Source organism: Pituophis catenifer, unplaced genomic scaffold (assembly GCF_029215685.1).
Source record: "Pituophis catenifer annectens isolate HBS135680 unplaced genomic scaffold, rPitCat1.0.hap2 SCAF_12, whole genome shotgun sequence".
Taxonomy (NCBI): Eukaryota; Metazoa; Chordata; class Lepidosauria; order Squamata; family Colubridae; genus Pituophis; species Pituophis catenifer.
This window is the reverse complement of record NW_027256892.1, coordinates 23,464,417-23,488,708: the sequence shown is the minus strand read 5'-3', so window position 1 is coordinate 23,488,708 and position 24,292 is coordinate 23,464,417. Positions and strand designations below refer to the sequence as shown.

General features: G+C 43.8%; 1 protein-coding gene across 1 annotated transcript in view; it reads left to right on the top strand.

Moving 5' to 3' along the window:
* Positions 1 to 24,292, top strand: part of GRIK4 (glutamate ionotropic receptor kainate type subunit 4) — a 284,535-nt gene that overhangs the window by 237,831 nt on the left and 22,412 nt on the right. The window contains exons 12-13 of the mRNA XM_070952502.1: positions 10,818 to 10,931; positions 20,754 to 20,863. Coding sequence (XP_070808603.1) covers positions 10,818 to 10,931; positions 20,754 to 20,863 — 224 coding nt within the window. The remainder of the gene's footprint in view (positions 1 to 10,817; positions 10,932 to 20,753; positions 20,864 to 24,292) is intronic.

Below are 24,292 nucleotides of genomic sequence, written 5' to 3'. Positions count from 1 at the left end.
ATGTTTTGGCTTTGTTCCCGGACGAAGGGAGAAACTCCCCCCTCGTGAGTAAAGAATACCTGGCAGCCAGCTACTGGGTTGCTGCCAATTCTGATATCAGATAAAACTGTTGTCGGCTGAGTTTTTTTTTTTTTTTAATTTGATTTATATGCCGCCCTTCTCCGGAGACTCAAGGCGGCTTACAATGCGTTAAGCAATAGCCTTCATCCTTTTGTATATTTATACAAAGTCAGCTTATTGCCCCCACAAACTGGGTCCTCAATTTACCTACCTTAGAAAGGATGGAAGGCTGAGTCAACCTTGAGCCTGGTAAGATTCGAACTTACTAATTGCAGACAGCTGGAGTTAAATTACAATGCATTAGTCTGCTGAGCTATCCAGGCTCCTTAGCTGTTGCCTGTCTGTGGGGATGCGTGTGTGAGACGGGGACAGAACATGCTCTGAACTGCACAGTATCTTAGCTAGAGGTTCTCCCGAACCCCTCCAAACCCCCATCAACCTACCCCTGTATCTGGGTGATTTCCCCCCGCCACCCTTTTACAGTAAAGGCTCGTGAATTAATGTCTGGTGGCCTATTGTGCTTTTAATTGAAGGCTTCCCGTTTTATAGATTCTTCTGCCAGTTTCATTTCTTCTGGTTCAGTGTAGCTGAAGGAATAAAGATGAATCGTCTTTAATTAATCAGCTTACTTCGCTAACAAAGGAAAGGGAGAGAGAAAAAAATGAAAAGATGGCAGTAATAAAAAGATAATTTTTTTTTTATCCTCTGGAAATAAACAGATTAATTAAGGAGGAATTCATCACCCATTTCCTAGTTGGGTTGGACAGGAAGCCATAAAACAAGGCAAATCAAGAAGGATAATATTTTTATTTGAATACTCCAGAGGCTCGGCTGAATGGGACTTCTGAATAAACATTGTAAATGGATCCAGAACATAAGGATGAACACCGCCGGATAATAATTAATTCCCTTCTATCTCACTGGAGAAATACAATATTTCTGCAACAAAACTATGGACTGACCCAACAAATCTTAGATACAGACTTTTGGTCCATCCGCTTCAGAGTCGCCATCCTTGAACCACGGATGCGCCTCAAGTTTTCAACAAAGCTTGGGCGAAATTTTGGAGCTGTCGCCTCTCACGATAGCTGCAAATTCCATCCTTATTTGCTTGTTTGTCAATCATGAGGCGGCCGGCTCAAAATGTCTTCTTGAGGGAGCCTTTTTTGTCATTTTCACCAGTGAGACTCGGTGGCCTGAAGGAACCGTTCCAGCTGGATGCTGGCACAATTTGGACCTCCTCCTGAGGAGCCACTCCTGCCTTTTAGCAGCTCTGTGCGCTCTTGCATCAAGAAGAGGCTCCTCCTCTTCTTCCTCTTCACTTATGGGAGCTTCTGGAGGTTCTGAAGACTCTGGCTAAATCCCCGCCTCTGGCACCACATCTTCTCCAGCCTCCTCACTGTCCGACTCAAGTGCCAGCTGCACAGGCTGCTGGCGCAGCACCACACCAGCCTCCTCGCTGTCGGAATCAGCTACTAGCTGCACAGGCCGCGTACGGGCCACAACAATCATTGTTTCTCCAGTAGAGTCAAAACTAATTCCGTTTTGACTAATCTACCAGATTAATCCACAAAAAGGTGGAATCCTTGAATTTTTAATTTAAAGGGGGCTTAGCTGCCAAGGCAATGGAATTCATTCCTTTGCAGTCAGTAAGAATTCTGTTGGGACCCAGGGATGTATTGAGTAGGCTTTCCAAACCAGAGAAAAACATCAACTTTTAATGAAACGCGAGCAAGATCCTGTTCAGGAGATCTTTTGATGCAGGCCGGGTTTTTTTTTTTTTTTTTTTTCCGAATTGCAGTGAGCTTCTGGCTGAGAAGCATCTGGAGATGCTGATGCCACCAGAATATTTATATATTTATTATTTAAAAGATTTATACGCTTGCCTGTGTTCTAAAGCACCATTCTGGATGGCACACAACAATGCTAAAATTGCAAGCAAGAAAGCCAAAACAACAACAATCCCAGCTGCCTCGTTCATTATCTGTGCAGTGACGAAGACAAAGTGTATTCTGTCTTTCCACTTTTTAAAATTAAGCAGAATGAGAGAATTGGGAGGGACCTTGGAGGACTTCTAGTCCAACCCCCTGCTCTACCATTCCAGACAAATGGCTGGCCAGTCTCTTCTTAAAAGTCTCCAGCAATGGAGCACCCACAACTTCTGGTGGCAAGCTGTTCCACTGGTTAATTGTTCTCACTGTCAGGAAATTTCTCCTTAGTTCTGGATTGCTTCTCTCTTTGATAAATTTCCATCTGTTACTTCTTGCTCTGCCCTTAGGCGCTTTGGAGAATATTGATTATTGGAGAATAATCAATCCTTAGGTCAAAAAATTATGAGCTTAGGAAAAGCAACCCAAAAATAATGAATAGCACCCTATCATTGCAAACAGACAAGCTTAAACTTCCTAATTCAGGTACAGCAACCTCTCTTATGTCGTGGTGGCACGGTGGTTAGAATGTGGTACTGCAAACAAATTCTGCTGACTGCCAACTGCTCTTCGACAGTTCGATTCTCACCAGCTCAAGGTTGACTCAGCCTTCCATCCTTTCAAGGTTAGGTAAAATGAGGACCCAAATTGTTTGGGGGCAAATATGCTGACTCTGTAAATCACTTAGAGAGAGCTGTAAAGTGGTATATAAGTCTATAAATCTAACTGCTACTCCTATTGCGGGCAAACTCTGGCCACAGCCACAGTTCGATCCTGGACCAGTTCAAGGTTGACTCAGTCTTCCATCCTTCCGAGGTTGGTAAAATGAGAATCCAAGGCTGCAGAGCACTGTGAAGCGGTATATAAGACTAAGTGCTATTGCAGGCAAACTCTGCCTACAGCCTGGAGTTCGATCCTGACCAGCTCAAAGTTGACCCAACCTTCCATCCTTTCGAGGTTAGGTAAAATGAGGACCCAAATTGTTTGGGGGCAAATATACTGACTCTGTAAACCACTTAGAGAGGGCTATAAAGCAGTATATAAGTCGAAGTGCTATTGCTATTATGAAAATTCAGATTCCACTATGGAGAATTAGTCCTGAAACTACTGTGTGTGTTCTCAGTAAGGACCGGGCTTGCCCTGAGATCCAAAAAAACTAACCATCGCTCCAAGAAGACCAGAACCAAGTCTAGGCGGCAGAAGAGGGCAAAGTCCTAGAACAGCCAATGAAAAGCAGATACCCAAAAAAAAGAACCAAGAGAAGAATGAAATAGCTCTCTCTCTGTCTTATCATACTTAGTGTTGTGTGGTCCTTGGTCTTCTCTGAGCTTGGTGGTTTTCTTGCAGACATTTCATTGCCAAAGTAGGTAACATCATCAGTACCCTACGCCCAGGGGAAAAACAACAAAGCTCGTAGAATGCCAAGAATCCCACAATTCAACCCTGAGCTACAAATATTATCTTGTATCCATACTTAGTGCTAAAGGTCGGCGGTTCGACGGTTCGAATCCCTAGTACAGGTCTCCTGTGTGAGCAGGAGGTTGGACTAGATGACCTCCAAAGTCCCGTCCAACACTGTTACTGTTACTGTTACATTCTAAGTCAGCATAGCATCATTTCAGATCCAGATCCTAAGACCCGAACTTCCTAAATCCTCCTAGCATCGATCCTTTTTGCAAGGATTACTCCCTGGAGACTCAATGGAATAGACAGGCAGGTTAAGCTGGGACATCAATCTTGGGCGCCCTTGGAACCCCGATCTCAAAACTCAAAACTCAAGCTGGCCATTGAGAGCAGAGTGAAGAATCCAGAAACCTTAGAGCCAGTGGTGAAATCTTCCCCGGGTTGCCACCTGTTTGCATGCACAGTGTGTGCCAAATACATGCTGTGCACGCACATGCGCAGTGCATGCCAAATGCATGATGTGCATGCACAGTGTGCACGAAATGCACATTGTGTGTGCACACATGTGCAGTGTGCACCAAATGCACGCTTTGCATGGAAGAAGTATGCTTAACAAAGTAAGTAGAACAGTAGGGAGGAAACAGCTTTCTAGCGAAAATAAATCGTGCAGCACAGCTGATCGTCGATAATATCGGTTCACCCGAACCGGTAGCTTTTATTACTACCAGTTCATGTGAACCGGTGCGAACCGGTAGCATTTCACCCCTGCTTAGAGCCCTCCCTGGTGGTTTATGCTTTGACGATGGCCTTTTTTTCGAGGATGTTACTTCTAATATTGATCTCTAGTTTTACAAGGGCGTTCTTTGCCATCTAAATCTATAATGACATCTCACCCTCCCAGTGCCCCAGAGAACTCACATTAATATAAAGGTCCTTTGTGAATCATGGGTGGTATTAAAACGTAGTAGCAAAACTGTTATCTTCTGCGGATATGATGGATGTGTCAACTTCCATTTGCTGAAAATAGACTTCTGGCCTTTAAATGTCTTGAAGGAAGCCTGAGAGCTGCTACACCTTGGCTGTAAGTAATTACTGGTAATAGAATAAAATCTGTGCCTTTAAATATAAAGGTAAAGGTTCCCCTCGCACATAGGTGCTAGTCGTTCCTGACTCTAGGGGGCGGTGCTCATCTCCGTTTCAAAGCCGAAGAGCCAGCGCTGTCCGATGACATCTCCATGGTCATGTGGCCGGCATGACTCAACGCCAAAGGCACACGGAACGCTGTTACCTTCCCACCAAAGGTGGTCCCTATTTTTCTACTTGCATTTTTTTACGTGCTTTTGAACTGCTAGGTTGGCAGAAGCTGGGACAAGTAACGGGAGCTCACCCCATTACGTGGCACTAGGGATTCGAACCGCTGAACTGCCGGCCTTTCGATCGACAAGCTCAGCGTCTTAGCCACTAAGCCACCGTGCCCCTAGATCTGTGCCTTTAATCGAGGGATAAATTCTGTAGAATTAAGTCTCCCTCTGTGGTTTTCATCAAATGGAGCTTTCCCAGAGTTGAGGAGAACTTAAAAGGGGCCTAAATTTGGTGGGTTTTCACTGGTGGCAGGACTTCAATCCATCAGAGTTAAATCCAGATGTTGATTCTACACCCATCTGCTGCTTTAATCTAGTTTGTATTTCCCAAACAACATACAGAGTCAGATGTTCAGATGCTGCTACTGGTAGCAGCATAAACCACGATTGCAGGGATTTTAACCAAGAGCAAAGATTGAGGTGGTAACCTTCGGTCTTTAGCACACAGACCAATATTCTGATTCTGTGGAAAAAACGTGGGTTTTTTTCTTCTTCTCTCTCTCTCCGAAGAAAATCCTGCTTCTTTGGTTTATGTGCTAAAAGGCTGAAGGATAAAAGGAGGTATAAAATTCCTTTGTGTGGGGTCTTGACGCGCCAATACAGCTGTTATTTGTTCTCGGCGGAGAAACCGAAAAATAATAGTTTATTTTATCTGCACGGTCACAAGTCTGAAATAATACAAGCCACTTCAATAAGACTTAATAAGGACCAAGGTTGGGTTTTTTTTTTTTCCTACAGAAGGGAGAAAGGTGGAAAAACCTTTCAGGATCACAAGTGGTGTTATGGCAGCTGCTGTTCCATTGTTTTCATCTTATAAATGCGGGTTTAAATATAGCTCTTTTCTCTCTTCAATGGTTTACCGAAAGGAACAGTCGAGATAGTCGTTATTTCAAGTCCACAAACTTAATGGTGACATTTCTCCAGCTGGGTCACAGGACATATTTAGACAGACATTTACAGTCGTTCTCGGGAAAAAGGAAAAGTAGGTTCATATGGGGAAAAACTTTCAGAAACCCAGATTCCTACTTTGGGGGCAAAGGTCGCTTGAAAAAGTGATGGGATGACAGTTTTCAGGGGGCCGTGGAGGAAACATGCTATTCAGGTGCCGTGTTGTGGCTCCGTTGCCTGAGCCTGGGCTATCAACAGATGCAGACTCTGAGAGTGTGGAAGAGGAGTTGACAAGGCCTCCCTCTCCAGGACCCTCCTCTCTGGCAATGCCTCCGGAGGACACCGAAGGCCAAGAGATAGGCTCAGAGCCAAGCATGTCCCCGCAGCCACAGGTGGACAGCGACGAAGGAGAAAAGTGCTGGCTGGACCCTTGACAGAGGCGCAGGGAGAAGCGTGCACAGCAGAGGGGAAGGCATGCCAGAGATTAGCTGAGTCACTGGACCACACCCCACAGGTTATAAATGGGGGTGTGGTGGCCGGTTCAGTTTGTGATGAGCAAAAATTGGAAATACTCCATGATCTCTGCTTTACTGGACTTTGCCTGCTTTATCAGACCGCATTTGGACTAATCTTTGTTTTCTGTGAGTAAAGTCTGAATTGGCAGCTAGCCACTGGGTTGCTGCCAGCAATAGAATAGAATAGAATAGAATAGAATAGAATAGAATAGAATAGAATAGAATAGAATAGAATAGAATAGAATTCTTTATTGGCCAGGTGTGATTGGACACACAAGGAATTTGTCTTGGTGCATACGCTCTCTGTGTACATAAAAGAAAAGATACATTCATCAGGAATCATAAGGTACAACAATGATAGTCATAGGGTACAAATAAACAATATCAGTATAAATCATAAGGATACAAGCAACAAAGTTACAGTCATTCAGTTATAAGTGGGAGGAGATGGGTGACAGGAACGATGAGAAGATTAATAGTGCAGACTTAGTAAATAGTTTGACAGTGTTGAGGGAAATATTTGTTTAGCAGAGTGATGTCATTTGGGAAAAAACTGTTCTTGTGTCTAGTTGTTCTGGTGTGCAGTGCTCTATAGCATCGTTTTGCGGGTAGGAGTTGAAACAGTTGATGTCCAGGATGTGAGGAGTCTGTAAATATTTTCCCAGCCCTCTTTTTGACTCATGCAGTATACAGGTCCTCAATTGAAGGCAGGTTGGTAGCCATTGTTTTCTCTGCAGTTCCAATTATCCTCTGAAGTCTGTGTCTGCCTTGTTGGGTTGCAGAGCCAAACCAGACAGTTATAGAGGTGCAGATGACAGACTCAATAATTCCTCTATAAAACTGGATCAGTAGCTCCTTGGGCAGTTTGAGCTTTCTGAGTTGGTGCAGAAAGAACATTTTTTGTTGTGCTTTTTTGATGACATTTTTGATGTTAGCTGTCCATTTTAGATCTTGCGATATGATAGAACCTAGAAATTTGAAGGTCTCTACTGGTGATACTGTGTTGTCTAGTATTGTGAGAGGTGGGAGTATGGGAGGGTTTCTCCTAAAGTCCACCACCATTTCTACGGTTTTGAGTGTGTTCAGTTCCAAATTGTTCCGGTCGCACCATTACAAGATCCCCCAGCCTTTGATGTACTTGTCAGAGGTTTGCAACTTCGGTTATAAATCATGAGTGATAAATTTCTATTTATTGCTTCTACAAGTTCCTCTGCAACAGGGAACTTACCACCCTGGAGATGTAAAGGACAAAGGTAGGATCTTCTCCTTCTTGTGCCATATCCATCATCGGACGTTGGCAATCATGTTGGCCATCCTATTTTTTATCAACAGCCGCACAAAAAAGTGCTGTTGAGTTTTGTCTAAACCAGTCCCTTGGATTTTTGAAGCTATGATGTTCTTCTTCTGCCTGGACCTCGTTTGCCTTCAATCTTTCCCTGAAGGGTAGTATAAGGTAAAGGTAAAGGTTCCCCTCGCACATATGTGCTAGTCGTTCCCGACTCTAGGGGGCGGTGCTCATCTGTGTTTCAAAGCCGAAGAGCCAACGCTGTCTGAAGACGTCTCCGTGGTCACGTAGCCGGCATGACTCAACACCAAAGGCGCACAGAGCGCTGTTACCTTCCCACCAAAGGTGGTCCCTATTTTTCTACTTGCATTTTTTACGTGCTTTTGAACTGCTAGGTTGGCAGAAGCTGGGACAAGTAACGGGAGCTCACCCCATTACGCGGCACTAGGAATTCGAACTGCTGAACTGCCAACCTTTGGATCGACAAGCTCAGCGTCTTAGCCTCTGAGCCACCAGATAATTTTCAGAAGTAATGCAACAGCTTCCTACCTTGGAAATAATACCGATGGGAAAGGCTGGAAGCTTGCTGCTGTTTGGGTCCTTTTAAATAAACACCGCCCCCCCTCTCAAAGAGCAATTCTGTGACATTAAATAAGACCAGAGGTGATAAAAAGTCATATTTAAAATGAAAATCCTTATCCAAGTTACATAAATGAGTTTTCTTTTAAAAAAATAATAATTTGTAGCATGGCACGGCTCGCTCTGATTTCTTATCAAGGTTGCCGCATCTCCCCCTCCGTTTAAATATGAAGAAAGGAAGAAGGCTTCTCTTTGTTTATGGTTGTTTCTGCAGCCGTGGTTTTTTTTTTTTTAAGCAAAGGTGCTGCAGCCGAGCTTCCATTTGCAAAATGCCAGCGGTGATAGATGGTAGCTTCGTTCCTAGAAAGATACAATCGTCCAAGAATAGAGCCCTGAATCAGGACCACGGAGAGCTCTTTACATTACCCTCTTCTGGTTTACTAGTTATTTTTCTTCATTGGGCTTCCATCCTGATTTTGCTTCGGTAACTCAAAATGATGTACATACCACTCTCTTCCCCAGTTTTTGTATGAAAGATCAACCCTACAAAGTGGAATGGCTGAGAGGGACTGGCTCAAAATCATCCAGGGAATTTCTTTCTTTCCTTCTTTCTTTCTTTCTTTCTTTCTTTCTTTCTTTCTTTCTTTCTTTCTTTCTTTCTTTCTCTCTCTCTCTCTCTCTCTCTCTCTCTCTCTCTCTCTCTCTCTCTCTCTCTCTCTCTCTCTCTCCCCCTCTCTCTCTCGTCTAAAGAAAATAATAATTAGGAGTGACATGAAGAGGTTGTACTTCCTGAGAATGCTCAGGAAGATATATCTATCTCAGCATCTACTTCTGTCCTACTATCGCAGCACCATTGAGAATGTCCTGACATACGGCATTCTTGCATGGTATGGGAGCAGCTCTGTAGTGGACAAAAAAGCTCTACAGAGAATCATTAAAACTGCCCAGAATGTCATCAGGCTCCAGCTACCAGCCCTGGAAGACATCTTCGAATCACGCTGTTTGAGGAAGTTGCATAACATTCTCAGAGACTCTTCCCATCCTGCTTACAATCTTTTTGGACTGTTGCCTTCTGGCAGAAGATACAGAACAATTAAAACTCAGACCACACATCTTCTGAATATTTTTTATCCCAGAGCTATAATTGCACTCAACAATGAACTAAAAGGCCACCATCAGTGAGCTGTTGGACAGCATTACTTGGTCTGCTGTGTGGATGTTTGGGTGGTTTAGGAGTGGGGAATTTGTGGTGGGTGGGAGTATGTTTGGGGATTGTTATGTGTGTTGGACCTGGTCTTTGGGTGTTAAGTGAATTTCGTTGTATGGGTATACTGTGTATACACACATAATGACAATAACATTATTATGATAGCAGTATTCCAGTATTTGAGGGGCTGCCACAAAGAAGAAGGGGTCAAATTACTCTACAAAGCACCAGAGGGCAGGCCAAGAAACAATGGTTGAAAACTAATCAAAGAGAGAAGCAACCTGGAATTAAGGAGAAACTTCCTAACAGTGAAGACCATTAACCAGTGGAACAGCTTGCCACCAGAAATCATGGGTGCTCTATCACTGGAGGTCTGTAGAGATTCTCAGTCATCCAGGTCATGGTTGTCCCGAAGGTGTTTTTTCAGGAGGCAACTGGACTTTTTCGTTTTTGTCTTTGAAGACGTTTCGCTTCTCATCCAAGAAGCTTCTTCAGCTCTGACTAGGATAGTGGGGGATGGAAGGATTTATATTCCTTGCATCCTTTTAGAGGGTCGTTGAAGCGCTTGGAGGTTTATCTGTGTCCTCAGGGTCTGGCAGGTTTCGGTGTTATCTCAAATAAACTTCATTCTCAAACGCAAAGTCTCTAATGAATCTTTTCTTTATTTAAGAATAAAACAACGTCATTCCTGAACTCTGGGTGCAGCCAAAACTGGCATCTCCTTCCAAACCCCTCCCTTTCAGTTCCTCATCCCCAATGTCTCATTGGCCATCATGCAGATCCATCTCTCCGTCCCAAGCACTTTCTATTCACAGGAATTCCCTCCTCCCTCTATCACCTAAGTAACGTTATCTACCAAGGAGCAGGAAACTAAGTGAAAGTTCATCTCAGCATTAAAGCAAGGCTTCCCCCTCTCTCATTCATGTCAGCGCTGGGGGAGATCACAAATTGGAACGCTGACAGGTTCCTGTAGTCTGCAATATTTCCTCTGGAAATCCATTCCTACTCCCACACCGTTCATCCCAAATTGTACAGCTAAAGGTCTGTAGAGATTCTCCGTCATCCAGGTCCAGCTGTCTAAAAGGATGCAAATGACCAGCTGTCTGCAAGGAGTATCAATCCTTCCATTCCCCACTATCCTGTCAGAGCTGAAGAAGCTTCTCGGATGAGAAGCGAAACGTCTTCAAATGAAAAAATAAGAAAGTCCAGTTGTCTCCTGAAAAAGCTCCATCACGGGACACTTTTAAGAAGAAAGTAGACAGTCACTTATCTGAAAGGTTCTACTATAGGTTCTTCTGTTTGAGCAGGGGGCTGGACTAGAAGATCTCCAAGGTCCCTTCCAGCTCTATTCTATTCTACTTCTCTTTCTCTCTCTCTCTCTCTCTCTCCCTCTGTCTCCACGCACACAAACACAAAGAGACGATACCGTAAAGAATACCTTTCACGGAAGTCGCCCTATTCCTTCTTCCTTAGGCAAAACTTCCAAGAGAATAAATCCTTTAGAAATCAAACCGTGTCAGGTTTCTTCACTACTACCTCAAACCCCATTTGGGCAAGACGTATTGATCCTTCTCTGTGCTTCCTTTTCAGAAAGCCGATTTGGCAGTGGCTGGCCTGACCATCACAGCCGAGCGAGAGAAGGTGATTGATTTCTCAAAGCCATTCATGACTCTGGGGATTAGCATCCTCTATCGCGTGCACCTGGTAAGAGACATCATTTAAAAGCGTTTGCACACATCGAAGGATATCTGCATGCAAATGTTGTACAAAGCAATAGCTGTGAGGATTTGTCTACCAAACCCCCCTTCCCACCCTTTTGGTTTTCTTACTGCATTATTCCGATGTTATTTGAGTGATGTGGTGGCCTAGAGGTGGAGCTCTCACTTTGCAATCTGGAGGCTGTGCGTTTGATTTATTTATTTTATTTAAATTTGTATACTGCCCTTCTCCTGGTGGACTCAGGGCGGTGCACAGCCAAGTAAAAAACATCCAATACAAAATTTAAAAATTTAAAAGAATTATACTCTTTGGCCAAAAATTAAGAACCTTACGACTAAAACCCATTAAACAATTAAAAATCTAATATCTCAAAAACGGGGGGGGGGGGGGTTTCATGCCAGCCCTGCTTGATGGAAAAGAAAAGTTTTTAGGGCACGGCGAAAGGCCCAGAGATCCGATATTCTTCTTATCTCCGGGGGCAAATCGTTCCAGAGGGCAGGTGCTGCCACAGAGAAGGCCCTCCCCCTGGGGGTCGCCAGCCGACACTGCCTAGCTGATGGCACCATGAGGAGTCCCTCTCTGTGGGAGCGTACTGGCCGGTGGGAGGCTATTGGCGGCAGAAAGCGGTCCCTCAAATACCCAGGTCCGATGCCATGGAGCGCTTTAAAGGTAGTAACCAGTACCTTGAAGCGCACCCGGAAGTCCACCGGGAGCCAATGCAGCTCACGCAGGAGAGGTGTCACATGGGAGCGCCCTCTCACTCCCATAATCTCCCATGCATCAGCATTCTGCACCAGCTGGAGCCTCCGGGTGCACCTCAAGGGGAGCCCCATGTAGAGAGCATTGCAGTAGTCCAGGCGGGAAGTGACGAGTTCCTGAGTGACTGTGCATAAGGAGTCCCGATCCAGAAAGGGACGCAACTGGCGAATGAGGCGAACCTGATGAAAAGCCCCCCTGGCCACGGCCGTCATATGCTCTTCTAAAGACAGCCGTGCATCCAGGAGGACACCCAAGTTGCGAGCCCTCTCCGTTTGATCCTAGTTCGATCCTAGGTAGATATTTCTCTCTCTGAGCCAATGTGGGTTGCCCCTGGTTCACACCGGTTCTATAGAACCGGTAGTAAAACCGGAGGGAGGCTCCGCCCACCAACCCCGATGTCATCAAAACGCTTCTGCGCATGTGCAGAAGCTTCTGTGCTTGCGTAGAAGAGCGTGCGCAGCCCCGCTGCGAACTGGTAGTAAAGGTAAGTAGAACCCACCCCTGCTGTGGGCACACTGAGAATGTATCTGCTGAAAAAAAAAAAACTCCGCATTGGTGACAGGAAAGGCATCCGGCCAGTAAACACTCAGCTCCGTTCAATCGTCCAGACTCCACCCCGCAGGGTGGATGATGGAGAAGAAGATGATGATTCCGATGATATTTAAAACATCAAAATTAGCTCAAGATGAAGATTTTATGAGGCCAAAACGTTGATCAAGAGACTTTTTTTAAATACGGCACCAGATATTGTCTGTTTTTTTTTTTTAATTAACGTTGCAGGAAAATTAGAAATTGCACTAATTATAAAACTCAACAATCACAAATTAGATTCTGTAGTGGAACATCAAAGCAGGCTGGTGGCAGGAGCTAATTCATTTTGGCTGATTTAGAAGAAAAGCTAATCGGGGTCAGCCTTTGATTAGTACTCGAGCGGGATATCACCTGGGCACACCAAGGCTGTAGGCTAAACTGAAAATCAAAATAATCTCCCGATAGTTTCCAAGAGACTAGCTCGACTCAACAGAACCTTTATCTTTTGGGGTTAAAGTTACCTTTCATGGTAACATTGGTAAACATGACAATAATTTTAAAAACCCTCCTATTCTGTGACATATGAATTTATTTATTGGTTCGATTTATATGCCGCCCTTCTCCGGAGGCTCAAGGTGGCTTACAATGTGTTAAGCAATAGCTGTCATACTTTTGTATATACCTTGTGCATGCGTGGGGGGAGCATGGGGAATGCAGCACGCATGTCCCGGAACTGTGGAAATGGGCTGGTTTCCGGCCTCTGGAGGGCCTCAAGGAAAGCCTCTGGAGCCTGGGGAGGACGAAAAATGGGCCTACCAGAAGTACTGGAAGTCTGAAAACAGACCCGTTTCTGCCCTCCGGAGCCTAGGGGGAGCTGTTTTCACCCTCCTGGAGGCACAAGGAAAGCCTCCAGAACCTGGGGAGGGCAAAAATGCCCCCCACCTACCATGGTACAGGTTGCTAAAAATTTTGAATCCCACCCCTCACACGCATGCGTGGGGGATGGGGGTCATATGCACATGCAAGGGGGGCACCGGGGGGCCATGCACACATATGCGGGGGTGCATTGCATTATAGGTGCAGGCACATACACACGCTGCTATCCATGTGCACATGTGCTTTTGGCACACAAAGAGAAAAAAGTTAGCCATCACTGCCTTCAGGAGAACATGATTTCATGGATAGAAGGGCTTCCTAAGTTTCTACAAAGCTGCGTTCTTGGACGATGCTCATGGACAAATGTGCCAGCCTCTATCAGAACCTCAGCATTTAGCCTATATGTTCCTTTTGCCATTTGGCTTGGGCTTTTAATCTGCAATGTTTTTGTCACCCGTTTCCCAAGGAGATGCCTTCCAGTTTTATGGGACCAGAACTCCCACATTTCTCCATTAGGGAGACAAGCCGGAGAAATTCCTTTAGACAAATGGGCCCACAAGTCAGAAGGCAGCGTCTTCTTCACCTTCTGAACAATAACAATATTTTATCCCAGACTGGTGGAGTTGCTCCCTCTAATCCCTGTGCAAAAAACAAAACAAAACTAGATGACCGATATATTTTGTCAGACGCGAGCCCAGATGGATGCTAATTCTGTCTTTGCCCTTGGATCGAGCTGTGCGAAGAAAAAAAAAACACAGTAATTTCCTCACTCAAACTTCTTTCTTTCTTTTTTTTTTTAAAAGTTTTAACGAGAGGGAAGAGTGGGCAGATCTCAGGGGGAAAAAAGGCAGAAAAAGAAAAGGAAGCTTATAAATTCAGTTCCCCTTAGATAGGGTTTTCCTTGCCCCCCATCCTATTGTGCTAAATTATTAATTGATCTCAGCCCTGAGAGCAGGAACACAATAGATATTCCAAGGCTCAGAATGAGAAGTTCCACGCAATTTATCTCCGTGATTTTGCTTATTTCCTTCTCAGGATTTCCAGAATGGAGAAATGTATGCCAGCTGGGTATCTGTCTCTCCACTTATTTGCTAGCAGGAAATACTTTTTCCCCAGAAAGGAAGGGCATCTACAAATCCTCCCTCTAATATAAATAAATAATAAATAAATAAATAACTTTATTGTCATTGTACGTGTATACACAGTATACCCATACGACGAAATTTACTTAACACCCAAAGTCCAACACACATAACAATCCCCAAACACACCCCACCCACCACAATTCCCCACCCCTAAACCACCCAAACATCCACACAACAGACCAAGTAATAGTGTCCAACAGCTCACTGATGGTGGCCCTTTAGTTCATTGTTGAGTGCAATTATAGCTCTGGGATATAAACTATTCAGAAAACGTGTGGTCCGAGTTTTAATCGTTCTATATCTTCTGCCAGAAGGCAACAGTCCAAAAAGATTGTAAGCAGGATGGGAAGAGTCTCTGAGAATGTTATGCAACTTCCTCAAACAGCGAGATTCAAAGATGTCGTCCAGGGCTGGTAGCTGGAGCCCGATGACATTCTGGGCAGTTTTAATGATTCTCTGTAGAACTTTTTTGTCTGCTACAGAGCTGCTCCCATACCATGCAAGAGTGCCGTATGTCAGGACACTCTCAATGGTGCTGCGATAGTAGGACAGAAGTAGATGCTGAGATAGATAGACATGCCATCATCCCAATGGCAGAAAAGCCATTGTTGCTTTCCACTATTGTGATGGAAAATTCACTGAAACATTTGGTGGTTGCCCCTAACCAGGGGTGAAATGCTACCGGTTCGCACCGGTTCGGGAGAACTGGTAATAATAAAAGCTACCAGTTCGGGTAAACCGGTAGTTTAAAAAAAAGCTGCCGGTTCATTTGAACCGGTATTTCCGACGATCAGCTGTGCCGCGCGATTGACATTCGTTAGAAAGCAGGAAATCCTGCTAAATCCTGTGGCACAGCTGTTCCTCCCCCCTCGCTGTTCTACTTACCTTCAAATGGCTCCTTTTTCCGCATGAAGGGTGCGTTTGGTGTGCACTGCACATGTTCACACAGCATGCATTTGGCATGCACTGTGCATGCGCACTCAGAGTGCGCATTTGGCATGCAGGGCATGCATGCGTGTGCAGTAAACCAGTGGCAACCCACGGAAGATTTCACCACTGCCATTAACCCATATGATCTACCGGTTCTCGTGGCATAACTACCACTGAATTCTTTCCCTTCAAACTGCGGTTTTGTAACAGAACGCTACATCCATGGTTTTTGAAAAGCCATTTTGAAAAGCCAGTCTCTCAAAAGAACGCAAAGGATTGCTAAATCGAGTTTAGAACAGGAGTTGTCCTTCTGTCCTTCAAAATAAGAAGGAGTTACAGAAAGGAAGCGATAGGTTCTGTCTGGACCCCCTTAGAGCTCAAATTTAGAGATTAGTCTTTCGTTTTGCTTTCCTTTTCAGTTCTTCACATTAGCTGTCCGAAGGTCAGCTCTTGTGTCATAGAGTTCCATGGGTTATGGAGAAGAAACCTATTCCTTAGCATACACTGTATAAAAGCAATCAATCAATATCAATCAGGATATATCAGTTAGGAGCCTTGGTAGTACAGTGGTTTAATGCACCCTGTTATTAACACAGCTGCCTGCAATTACTGCAGGTTCGAATCTCTCCAAGGCTCAAGGTTGACTCAGCCTTCCATCCTTTCTAAGGTAGGTGAAATGAGGACCCAGTTTGTGGGGGCAATAAGCTGACTTTGTATAAATATACAAAAGTATGAAGGCTATTGCTTAACTCATTGTAAGCCGTCCTGAGTCTCCGGAGAAGGGCAGCATATCAATCAATTTTTTTTAAAAAAAAAATCAGAATAGAGGTGGAAGGGACCTTGGAGGTCTTCCAGTCCAACCCCCTGCTCAAGAAGGATACCATATACCATTTCAGACAAGTGACTGTCCAGTCTCTTCTTAAAAACCTCCACTGATGAAGCACCCACAACTTCTGGTGGCAAGTTGTTCCACTGATTAATTGTTCTCGCTGTTAGGAACTTTCTCCTTAGTTCTAGGTTGCTTCTCTCCTTGATTAGTTTCCCTCCATTTCTTCTTGTCCTGCCTTCTGGTGCTTTGGAAAATAAGTTGACTCCCCTCTTCTTTGTGGCAGCCCCTCAAATACTGGAACACTGCTATCCTGTCATCTCTAGTCCTTCTTTTCTCTAAACTGGCCATACCCAATTCCTGCGATTGTTCTTCGTATCTTTTTGTCTCCAGGCATTTGATCCTCCTAGCGGCTCTTCTTTGCGCTTTTTCCAAATGCCTCAACATCTTTTTTTTGTAATGCATTGGGTAATTAAAAGGGTAAATATTAATTTAACACGAGAAGGCTTGAAAACTCATTACAATAGTCAAGAGCTGCTTTGCGCAGCAGATGGAAACAGCTCTCAAAACCCATCTGCGCGTCTTCTTCTTCCCTTCATATTCCAGCATGGAAAACTGCAGCTGACGTCGAGTTTAATCTACGGTTTCCATCAGAAGCTTCCTAAGAAATAACTGCAGAAGCATTTCCAGATGGCATTCAGTCTTCTTCTCTTTTTTTTTTTAATGAAATTTTATTGAGTTAAGAACATATTACAATTCAAACTATACGGTTCGGCAACGTGTAGTCATATTGTATATTTACAGGTGCGGTATCTAATCAATTATCTAATTATTATACAGTTTGTACAAAAATTCTTGTGTATAAAATTAATTACTGTTAGAGTACAATAATATATAGGGTTAACTAATCGTTGTGCATTGTTCCACATGAGTATTAACTTTTGCATTTAATTTCTAACCACCTATACCACAGATCCCAGATCGTATAAAATTCTGAATCCTCCTTTCCGTTTAACACATATGTTAATCTGCACATTTCTGCGCAGTCAAGTATCTTATTGACTATCTGTTCCTCCTCTGGCATAGGAGAGTCTAGCAGCTGTGACAATATGAATAATCAGATATTTCTTGTCCTTCCCAAATGTTCGTTTTAGCACTCCCAGGAGATAAATTTCCGGGAGGAAGTTAAGATCCTCCTTTAATATTTCTTGGATCCATTTTTGTATTTTTTTCCAAAACTTCCTCGCTTCCGGACACGTCCACCACATGTGATAGAAGGTACCTTGGTGGTGACCACATTTCCAACACTTGGGGCTTGCATTTGGGTAAATCTTAGCAATTCTAAATGGTGCTAAGTGCCATCTATATAGCATCTTATACTGATTCTCCTTATAGCTTGTTGCATTCCGTCTTCTATCACATTTTTTTTCAGTCCTCAGACCCGGCTTGCCTGTACCCCGTGACACACACAAACACACACACAGAGGCTTCATCACAAATAACTACAAATGGCAGGTTCAAATGGGCCTGCCATTTGTCTCAATTTCATGTGTTGCAATTTAATCAAGTGTGGCTTTCTGACACGGGGACTCTAATAGGAGGGCTGGCGTTTGACCTGCTGTTAAAAACACTGCCTTCTTCCTCTCCCCTTCCGTTCAAACTAATGGAATATTGTGGAGGGGGGGTCATTAGAAAAGGCCTTGGGACTCAGGGGTTTGGTGCATACTGTCAGCAGGGAGAGGATAGGGCAGATGAGACGGCTGCTGTATTTTCCAAACGGTGAATCTTTCCACAAATCTTTTCTAGATGTTCACATGAATAGATTGTTTTTGTTATTAGTTGCAAAGTCGTGTCCGACCCATCGTGACCCCATGGACAACGTTCCTCCAGGCCTTCCTGTCCTCTTCCATCCTCTGGAATCCATTTAATCTCACACCAACTGCTTCAGTGACTCCATCCAGCCACCTCATTCTCTGCTGTCCCCTTCTTCTTTTGCCCTCAATTGCTCCCAGCATTAGGCTCTTCTCCAGTGAGTCCTTCCTTCTCATTAGGTGGCCAAAGGATTTGAGTTTCCTCTTCAGGATCTGGCCTTCTAAAGAGCAGTCAGGGTTGATCTCCTCTAGGACTGACGGGTTGGATCGCCTTGCAGTCCTAGGGACTCGCAGGAGTCTTCTCCAGCACCAGAGTTCAAAGGCCTCCATTCTTTGGCGCTCAGCCTTTCTTATGGTCAACTTTCACAGCCATCCATTGCAACTGGGAAAACCATAGCCTTGACTATATGCACTTTTGTTGGCAGGGTGATGTCTCTGCTTTTTAGTACGCTGTCTAGATTTGCCATAGCTTTCCTCCCCAGGAGCAAGCGTCTTTTAATTTCTTGGCTGCAGTCCCCATCTGCAGTGATCTTGGAGCCCAGGAAAATAAAATCTGTCACTACCTCCATTTTTTCCCCATCTATTTGCCAGGAATTGAGAGGGCCTGGATGCCATGATCTTAGTTTTCTTAATGTTGAGTTTCAAGCCAACTTTTGCACTCTCCTTCTTCACCTGAATCAAGAGACTCTTTAGTTCCTCTTCGCTTTCTGCCATTAGAGTGGTATCATCGGCATATCTGAGGTTGTTGATATTTCTCTCAGCAATCTTAACTCCAACTTTTCAACCCCGCCTTTCTCATGATGTGCTCTGCATATAAGTTAAATAGGCAGGGCGACAGTATACAATCTTTCCGGATTCCTTTCCCAATTTTGAACTAATCATTGGTTTCATGTCCAGTTCTCACTGTTGCTTCTTGAATGGATACCTCCGTTCAACAAACTCGTTGCCTCCTTTTAGAGCCCAAAGGTGCTTTTACAAGAGGAAACTGGACTTTCTGGTTTTTTTTCCTTCTTTGAAGACATTTCCTTCTTCTGACTGGATGGTGGGGAATGGAAGGATTTATACTCCTTGCAAACAGCTGGTCATTTGCATCCTTTTAGAGAGTCATTGAGGCCACTTGGAGGTTTATCTGTGTCCTGACGGTCAACAGTTCCAAGAAAGCTCCACACTCATTTGCACCATTCAGGTGACCCTGAGGATACAGAACTGAAGAAGCTTCTTGGATGAGAAATGAAACGTCTTCAAGGAAAAGCAAAGAAGCTTTTTGAAAAAATGCCTTTGGGACAACCATGGCCTGGATGATTGAGAATCTTTGTAGACAGTCATGAAAATTGGGAAATAGTCTCTTTTTATATATATATATATATATATATATATATATATATATATATATATATATATGTATGTATGTATGTATGTATGTATGTATGTATGTATGTATGTATGTATATATATATATATATTCCTTTAACATATATGAGTGCTTAATAAACAGTGTACTCTCAGATGTACTGTCTGAGTCAATTTAATTATTATTGTTATTGTTATTGTTATTTTCTTTACTTGTATATAATGATATTCTTCCAACTTCTAATTCCTACCTTTATTATCTAACCATTTGTAAAACAAATCCCAAGTTTAAAAAAAATCTGAATCTTCTTTATCCTTTATCTTTAATGTTAACCCACCCATTTCCTCACAGTCTAATATTTTTTTTAATTATATTTTCATCTGTAGGAATTTCCTCCTTTTCCCAATATCGTGCATATGCAATTCTCGCTGCTGTCAAAACATGTAATCTTAAATATAATTTCCCTGTGTCATATTTTTCTGGCAATATAACGAACAAAAATATTTCTGGCTTTAAATCTATATGTTACTTTATCATTTTCTCTAACCATGTATGTATTCTCCAAAATGGAGAATAGTCTTGATTGGGTGTCCATCTAAGCTGGACTTGTTCCCATAGCTTGATTAGGAAACACAATGAAGTATTTGTGATAGCCTAGCTCAGACAAATACGGATGTGGTGGCTCAGTGGCTAAGACGCTGAGCTTGTTAATCGAGAGGTCGGCAGTTCAGTGGTTCGAATCCCTAGTGCTGCCTAATGGGGTGAGCTCCCGTTCCTTGTCCCAGCTTCTGCCAACCGAGCAGTTTGAAAGCACGTAAAAAATGCAAGTAGAAAAATCGGGACCACCTTTGGTGGGAAGGCAACAGCGTTCCGTGCGCCTTTGGCGTTGAGTCATGCTGGCCACATGACCACTGAGACATCTTTTTTTTTTATTTGATTTATATGCCACCCTTCTCCGAAGACTCAGGGCGGCTTACAATGTGCTCAGCAATAGCCTTCATCCTTTTGTATATTTATACAAAGTCAGCTTATTGCCCCCACAACTGGGTCCTCAATTTACCTACCTTAGAAAGGATGGAAGGCTGAGTCAACCTTGAGCCTTGGCGAGATTTGAACCCTGCAGTAATTGCAGGCAGCTGGTCTTAAGCAGCTTAATAACAGGGTGCCTTAAACCCTTGTACTACCAAGGCTCTTCGGACAGCGCTGGCTCTTCGGCTTTGAAACGGAGATGAGCACCGCCCCCTAGAGTCAGGAACGACTAGCACACATGTGCGAGGGGAACCTTTACCTTTTTAGCTCAGACAATTTGCACGGTGGACGTGTTACCCCCAGATAGTGAATCCCAAACAAACTTTCCTGAGCTAACTCTATCCTGTCCATTTTAGCCTAGCAATGTTCTGCAGTCAATCTCTGTCTTGTCGTTTGTTATTCTGTACAACGAAGGTTTGTTTTTAAATATGTATGAAAGTCATAAGTACTGAATTGCGGTGATTATTATTATCATTATCTCTGTCTTAGGGGCGCAAACCTGGCTATTTCTCTTTTCTGGATCCGTTCTCTCCCGGGGTTTGGCTCTTCATGTTACTTGCCTACCTTGCCGTGAGCTGCGTCCTCTTCCTGGTAGCCCGGTACAGTTAACTTTTCATTCTATGTCTATTCCCTGTCCTCACAGTGACACTTACTGGCAGCTTCTAATTACTACATGGAGAAATCTAATGTGGGTTGCTTTGTCCATGGTTGATGAGGGAGGGAGGGAGGGATGGATGGAAAGGATGCTTACGCCTATTGACTTTCCAATCAGCTCCAGGAAACATCACAGTTCTTGCACGAGGTCACCAGGGGTGCTCTTTTAAGGTCTTATTAGGGTTGATTTGAAGTTAAGCTGGACGGACAGTGCCCCAATCAAAGGCCTTGAGATGCCTAGAAAGGGACGTTAGACATTAGCTTCAGCAGAGATGAGTTTCGCATAATTTTACCACCGGTTCGCCACGCATCAAAAATGTGAGAGCGTGAAGCTTGCGCGGCTTAGAAAACTGGCTAAATAGAACGGCAGAGCGCCAGGACAAGTGGGCGGGGCAGACGGGCCCACCTTCATGTCGTCATTACCGGTTCGCCCAAACTTGTCCAAACCGGCTGAACACTGCCACTGAGCTTCGGCAGAACCAGATGGCACACTGTGGTGTTTGGGTATGAATTCCTCTGCGGAAAATCAGAACTGGGTGTTTAAGCCAATAAAATAAAATAAAAAAAGAAATCTAGATTGCAGACTCAATACAAATCCAGTTGTATGGGATGAGACATAAAGCAAGGAATTTCCAGAATAATAATAATAAAAAAAATGATTATACTTTTTATTAGCAACAATTATCTTTTGGTAGCTTCAGAGTGAAATGATCAAACCAGGCTCATCATCCTGTCTGGGAAAAACGTTGCATAAACAAACAAGCTTTCTGCCTTGTCTGATTATAACCTAGGCTTCCTCAGATACACAACAACAACAAGAACAAAAACTGGGGAGCCTCTGTATCGATTTGATCTCGAGTCCCATGTGAGGTGTACTTATAAAGGTGCTTCAAGGCAGCTTTGAAGCTGCAGGTGTACTTTGAGTGAGGTTTGTTTGCATTTGGTGCTCACGATTGAACTCGTGCGTTCCCACAGGAATAGATCCGATGTTGGCGAGGAGATTTTGGTTGCATTCCTAAAAAAATAATAATAATAATAATTAGTGGAGAAAAAAACAGTTATCCTGCTGAATTGGATAGAAAGGGTTTCAAATAAATATGCGTAGAATTGTGCAATCAATCAGTCAATCAATAGAGCAACCTGAATGACATGAGGTTCATCTAAGGATAAGATAGATAGATCAATAGATAGATAGATAGATAGATAGATAGATAGATAGATAGATAGATAGATAGATAGATAGATAGATAGATGATGATAGATAGATGATAGATAGATAGATAGATAGATAGATAGATAGATAGATAGATAGATAGATAGATAGATAGATACTGTGTTTCCCCGAAAATAAGACCCTGTCTTATATTTTTTTGAACCCTGAAATAAGTGCTTGGCCTTATTGCCATGCACTCAAAAGCCCGATTGGGCTTATTATCAGGGGATGTCTTATTTTGGGGGAAACAGGGTAGATAGATAGAATTCTTTATTGGCCAAGTGTGATTGGACACACAAGGAATTTGCCTTTGGTGTATATGCTCTCAGTGGAAATAAAAAGACAAGATACATTCGTCAAGAATCATAAGATCATAAATGATTTGTTATTTCCAATATCACATTATTTCTAAAAACAATGCAAATAGAAAGCTTAACCTTTGATCGATTAAAACAGATGTCCCACATTTTCTTCAAAATGAATTAGAAATATTAGTAAATATATAGTCTCGTTCTAAAGATGAGTCCAGATTACTGTAGTATAATTTTTCTAATTTGACAAATGTCCAGAATTTCTGTAAATTAGGGATGGGGGGAAATCTAAGAAGGTTAAATCTGAAGTTTTTGGAAAGGCAGACCATAGCTCTATGTTGCGATATACTGTATGTAGTTGTACTGGATTGTAACTCTTCCCTGCAACAATCACCTATTTTGGGTAGAAATAGAATTTTCTGACCCCCACCATTGCAATTCTTTTCAGTCAAAACAGGATCGCATCTCTTCGGTTTCCGCAAGAGACACCACAGATGTTCACTCTTTGTAGATGCATATGAAGGCTACAAAGCTTTAATACTGGTCCCCTTCGGGAGTCTCTTAGTGCAACTGAAACTGTCAGATTCATGAGCTCATAAAGGTTTTCAGCAACACACAGGATTTTGTGTATACTTATAACACAGTTGGAGCCTGTCGGCACAAAGATACGGCTGCTCCGGATATGTTTTCTAAACGCGTCTGCACCAATGACACGGGGCTTCGGATAACAGACACCCAGCATCAGGTGGCTGACCAAGAGGGGGAAAAAAAATCTTACTTCTGCCAAACAATACCACTGAGTAGTAACTACTCTTGTAGAGTGAGAAAGACGAGAGTTGTGTATATGAACATGCTTTTAAATCCCTGTTCTGCCCCAGCTATGGACCCCAAAGAACGCAGCACACACAAAGTCCGTTCAAACCTTAGTTTACTGAATAAACCAGTCTTTTACAACAATGGCTGTTAATTAATTGCATTAACAGCCGCCAAGAATTCAAAGGATAATAACGGAAAGCTTACTGTGGTTGGCAGAATGCCCAGAAGCAATTTGCAGGAAGCTGATAAGATAAGCAAGACAAAAGGTATGTGAACGAAGTTGTTCCCTGCAAATTGCTTCAGTTGGCGTTCCTCCTTAAATAGGCTAAGGGAGTGGCCAATTAGCCCCAAGCCTTACTCTCGAGGAGACCTCCTCCTGAGGAGCCACTCCTGCCTTTTGGCAGCTCTGCACGCCCGTGCATCAAGAAGAGGCTCCTCCTCTTCTTCCTCTTCACTTATGGGAGCTTCTGGAGGTTCTGAAGGCCCTGGCTAAATCCCCGCCTCTGGCACCACATCTTTTCCAGCCTCCTCAGTGTCCGACTCAAGTGCCAGCTGCACAGGCTGCTGGCGCAGCACCACACCAGCCTCCTCGCTGTCTGAATCAGCTACTAGCTGCACAGGCCGCGTACGGGCCACAACAATCCCCAGTCCGTGGATTGGCAGCAGGCCACGGCATGCCAGAATGCGATCCGAGCAAACAAGCGAAGTCCCATCCACGGGATGCACACAAAACCACGTCCCCTCCAGTCCACAGAAAAGCATCCGTTTGCAATAGAGGTGAATAACCATAGCTCGGGTGTAGGATGAGGGTGCAGGTTCGTTCTCTGAGCTTGTGGGTTGGTTTCCAAATGTTTGGTTACCAGGCTTGGTGTCATGCCCCTGTCAGAGTCTGAATCCGAAGGGGAAGAGGAACGGCCGACAGAGAGCAAGAAAGTGGATCCGTTGGCTGCGGAGGAAACTGGGGAAGAGCAAAGTCAGCCTGGGCAGAGCAGGGGAGAGGTAGAACAAGGGAGAGGGGGTTCCGATGAAGACCA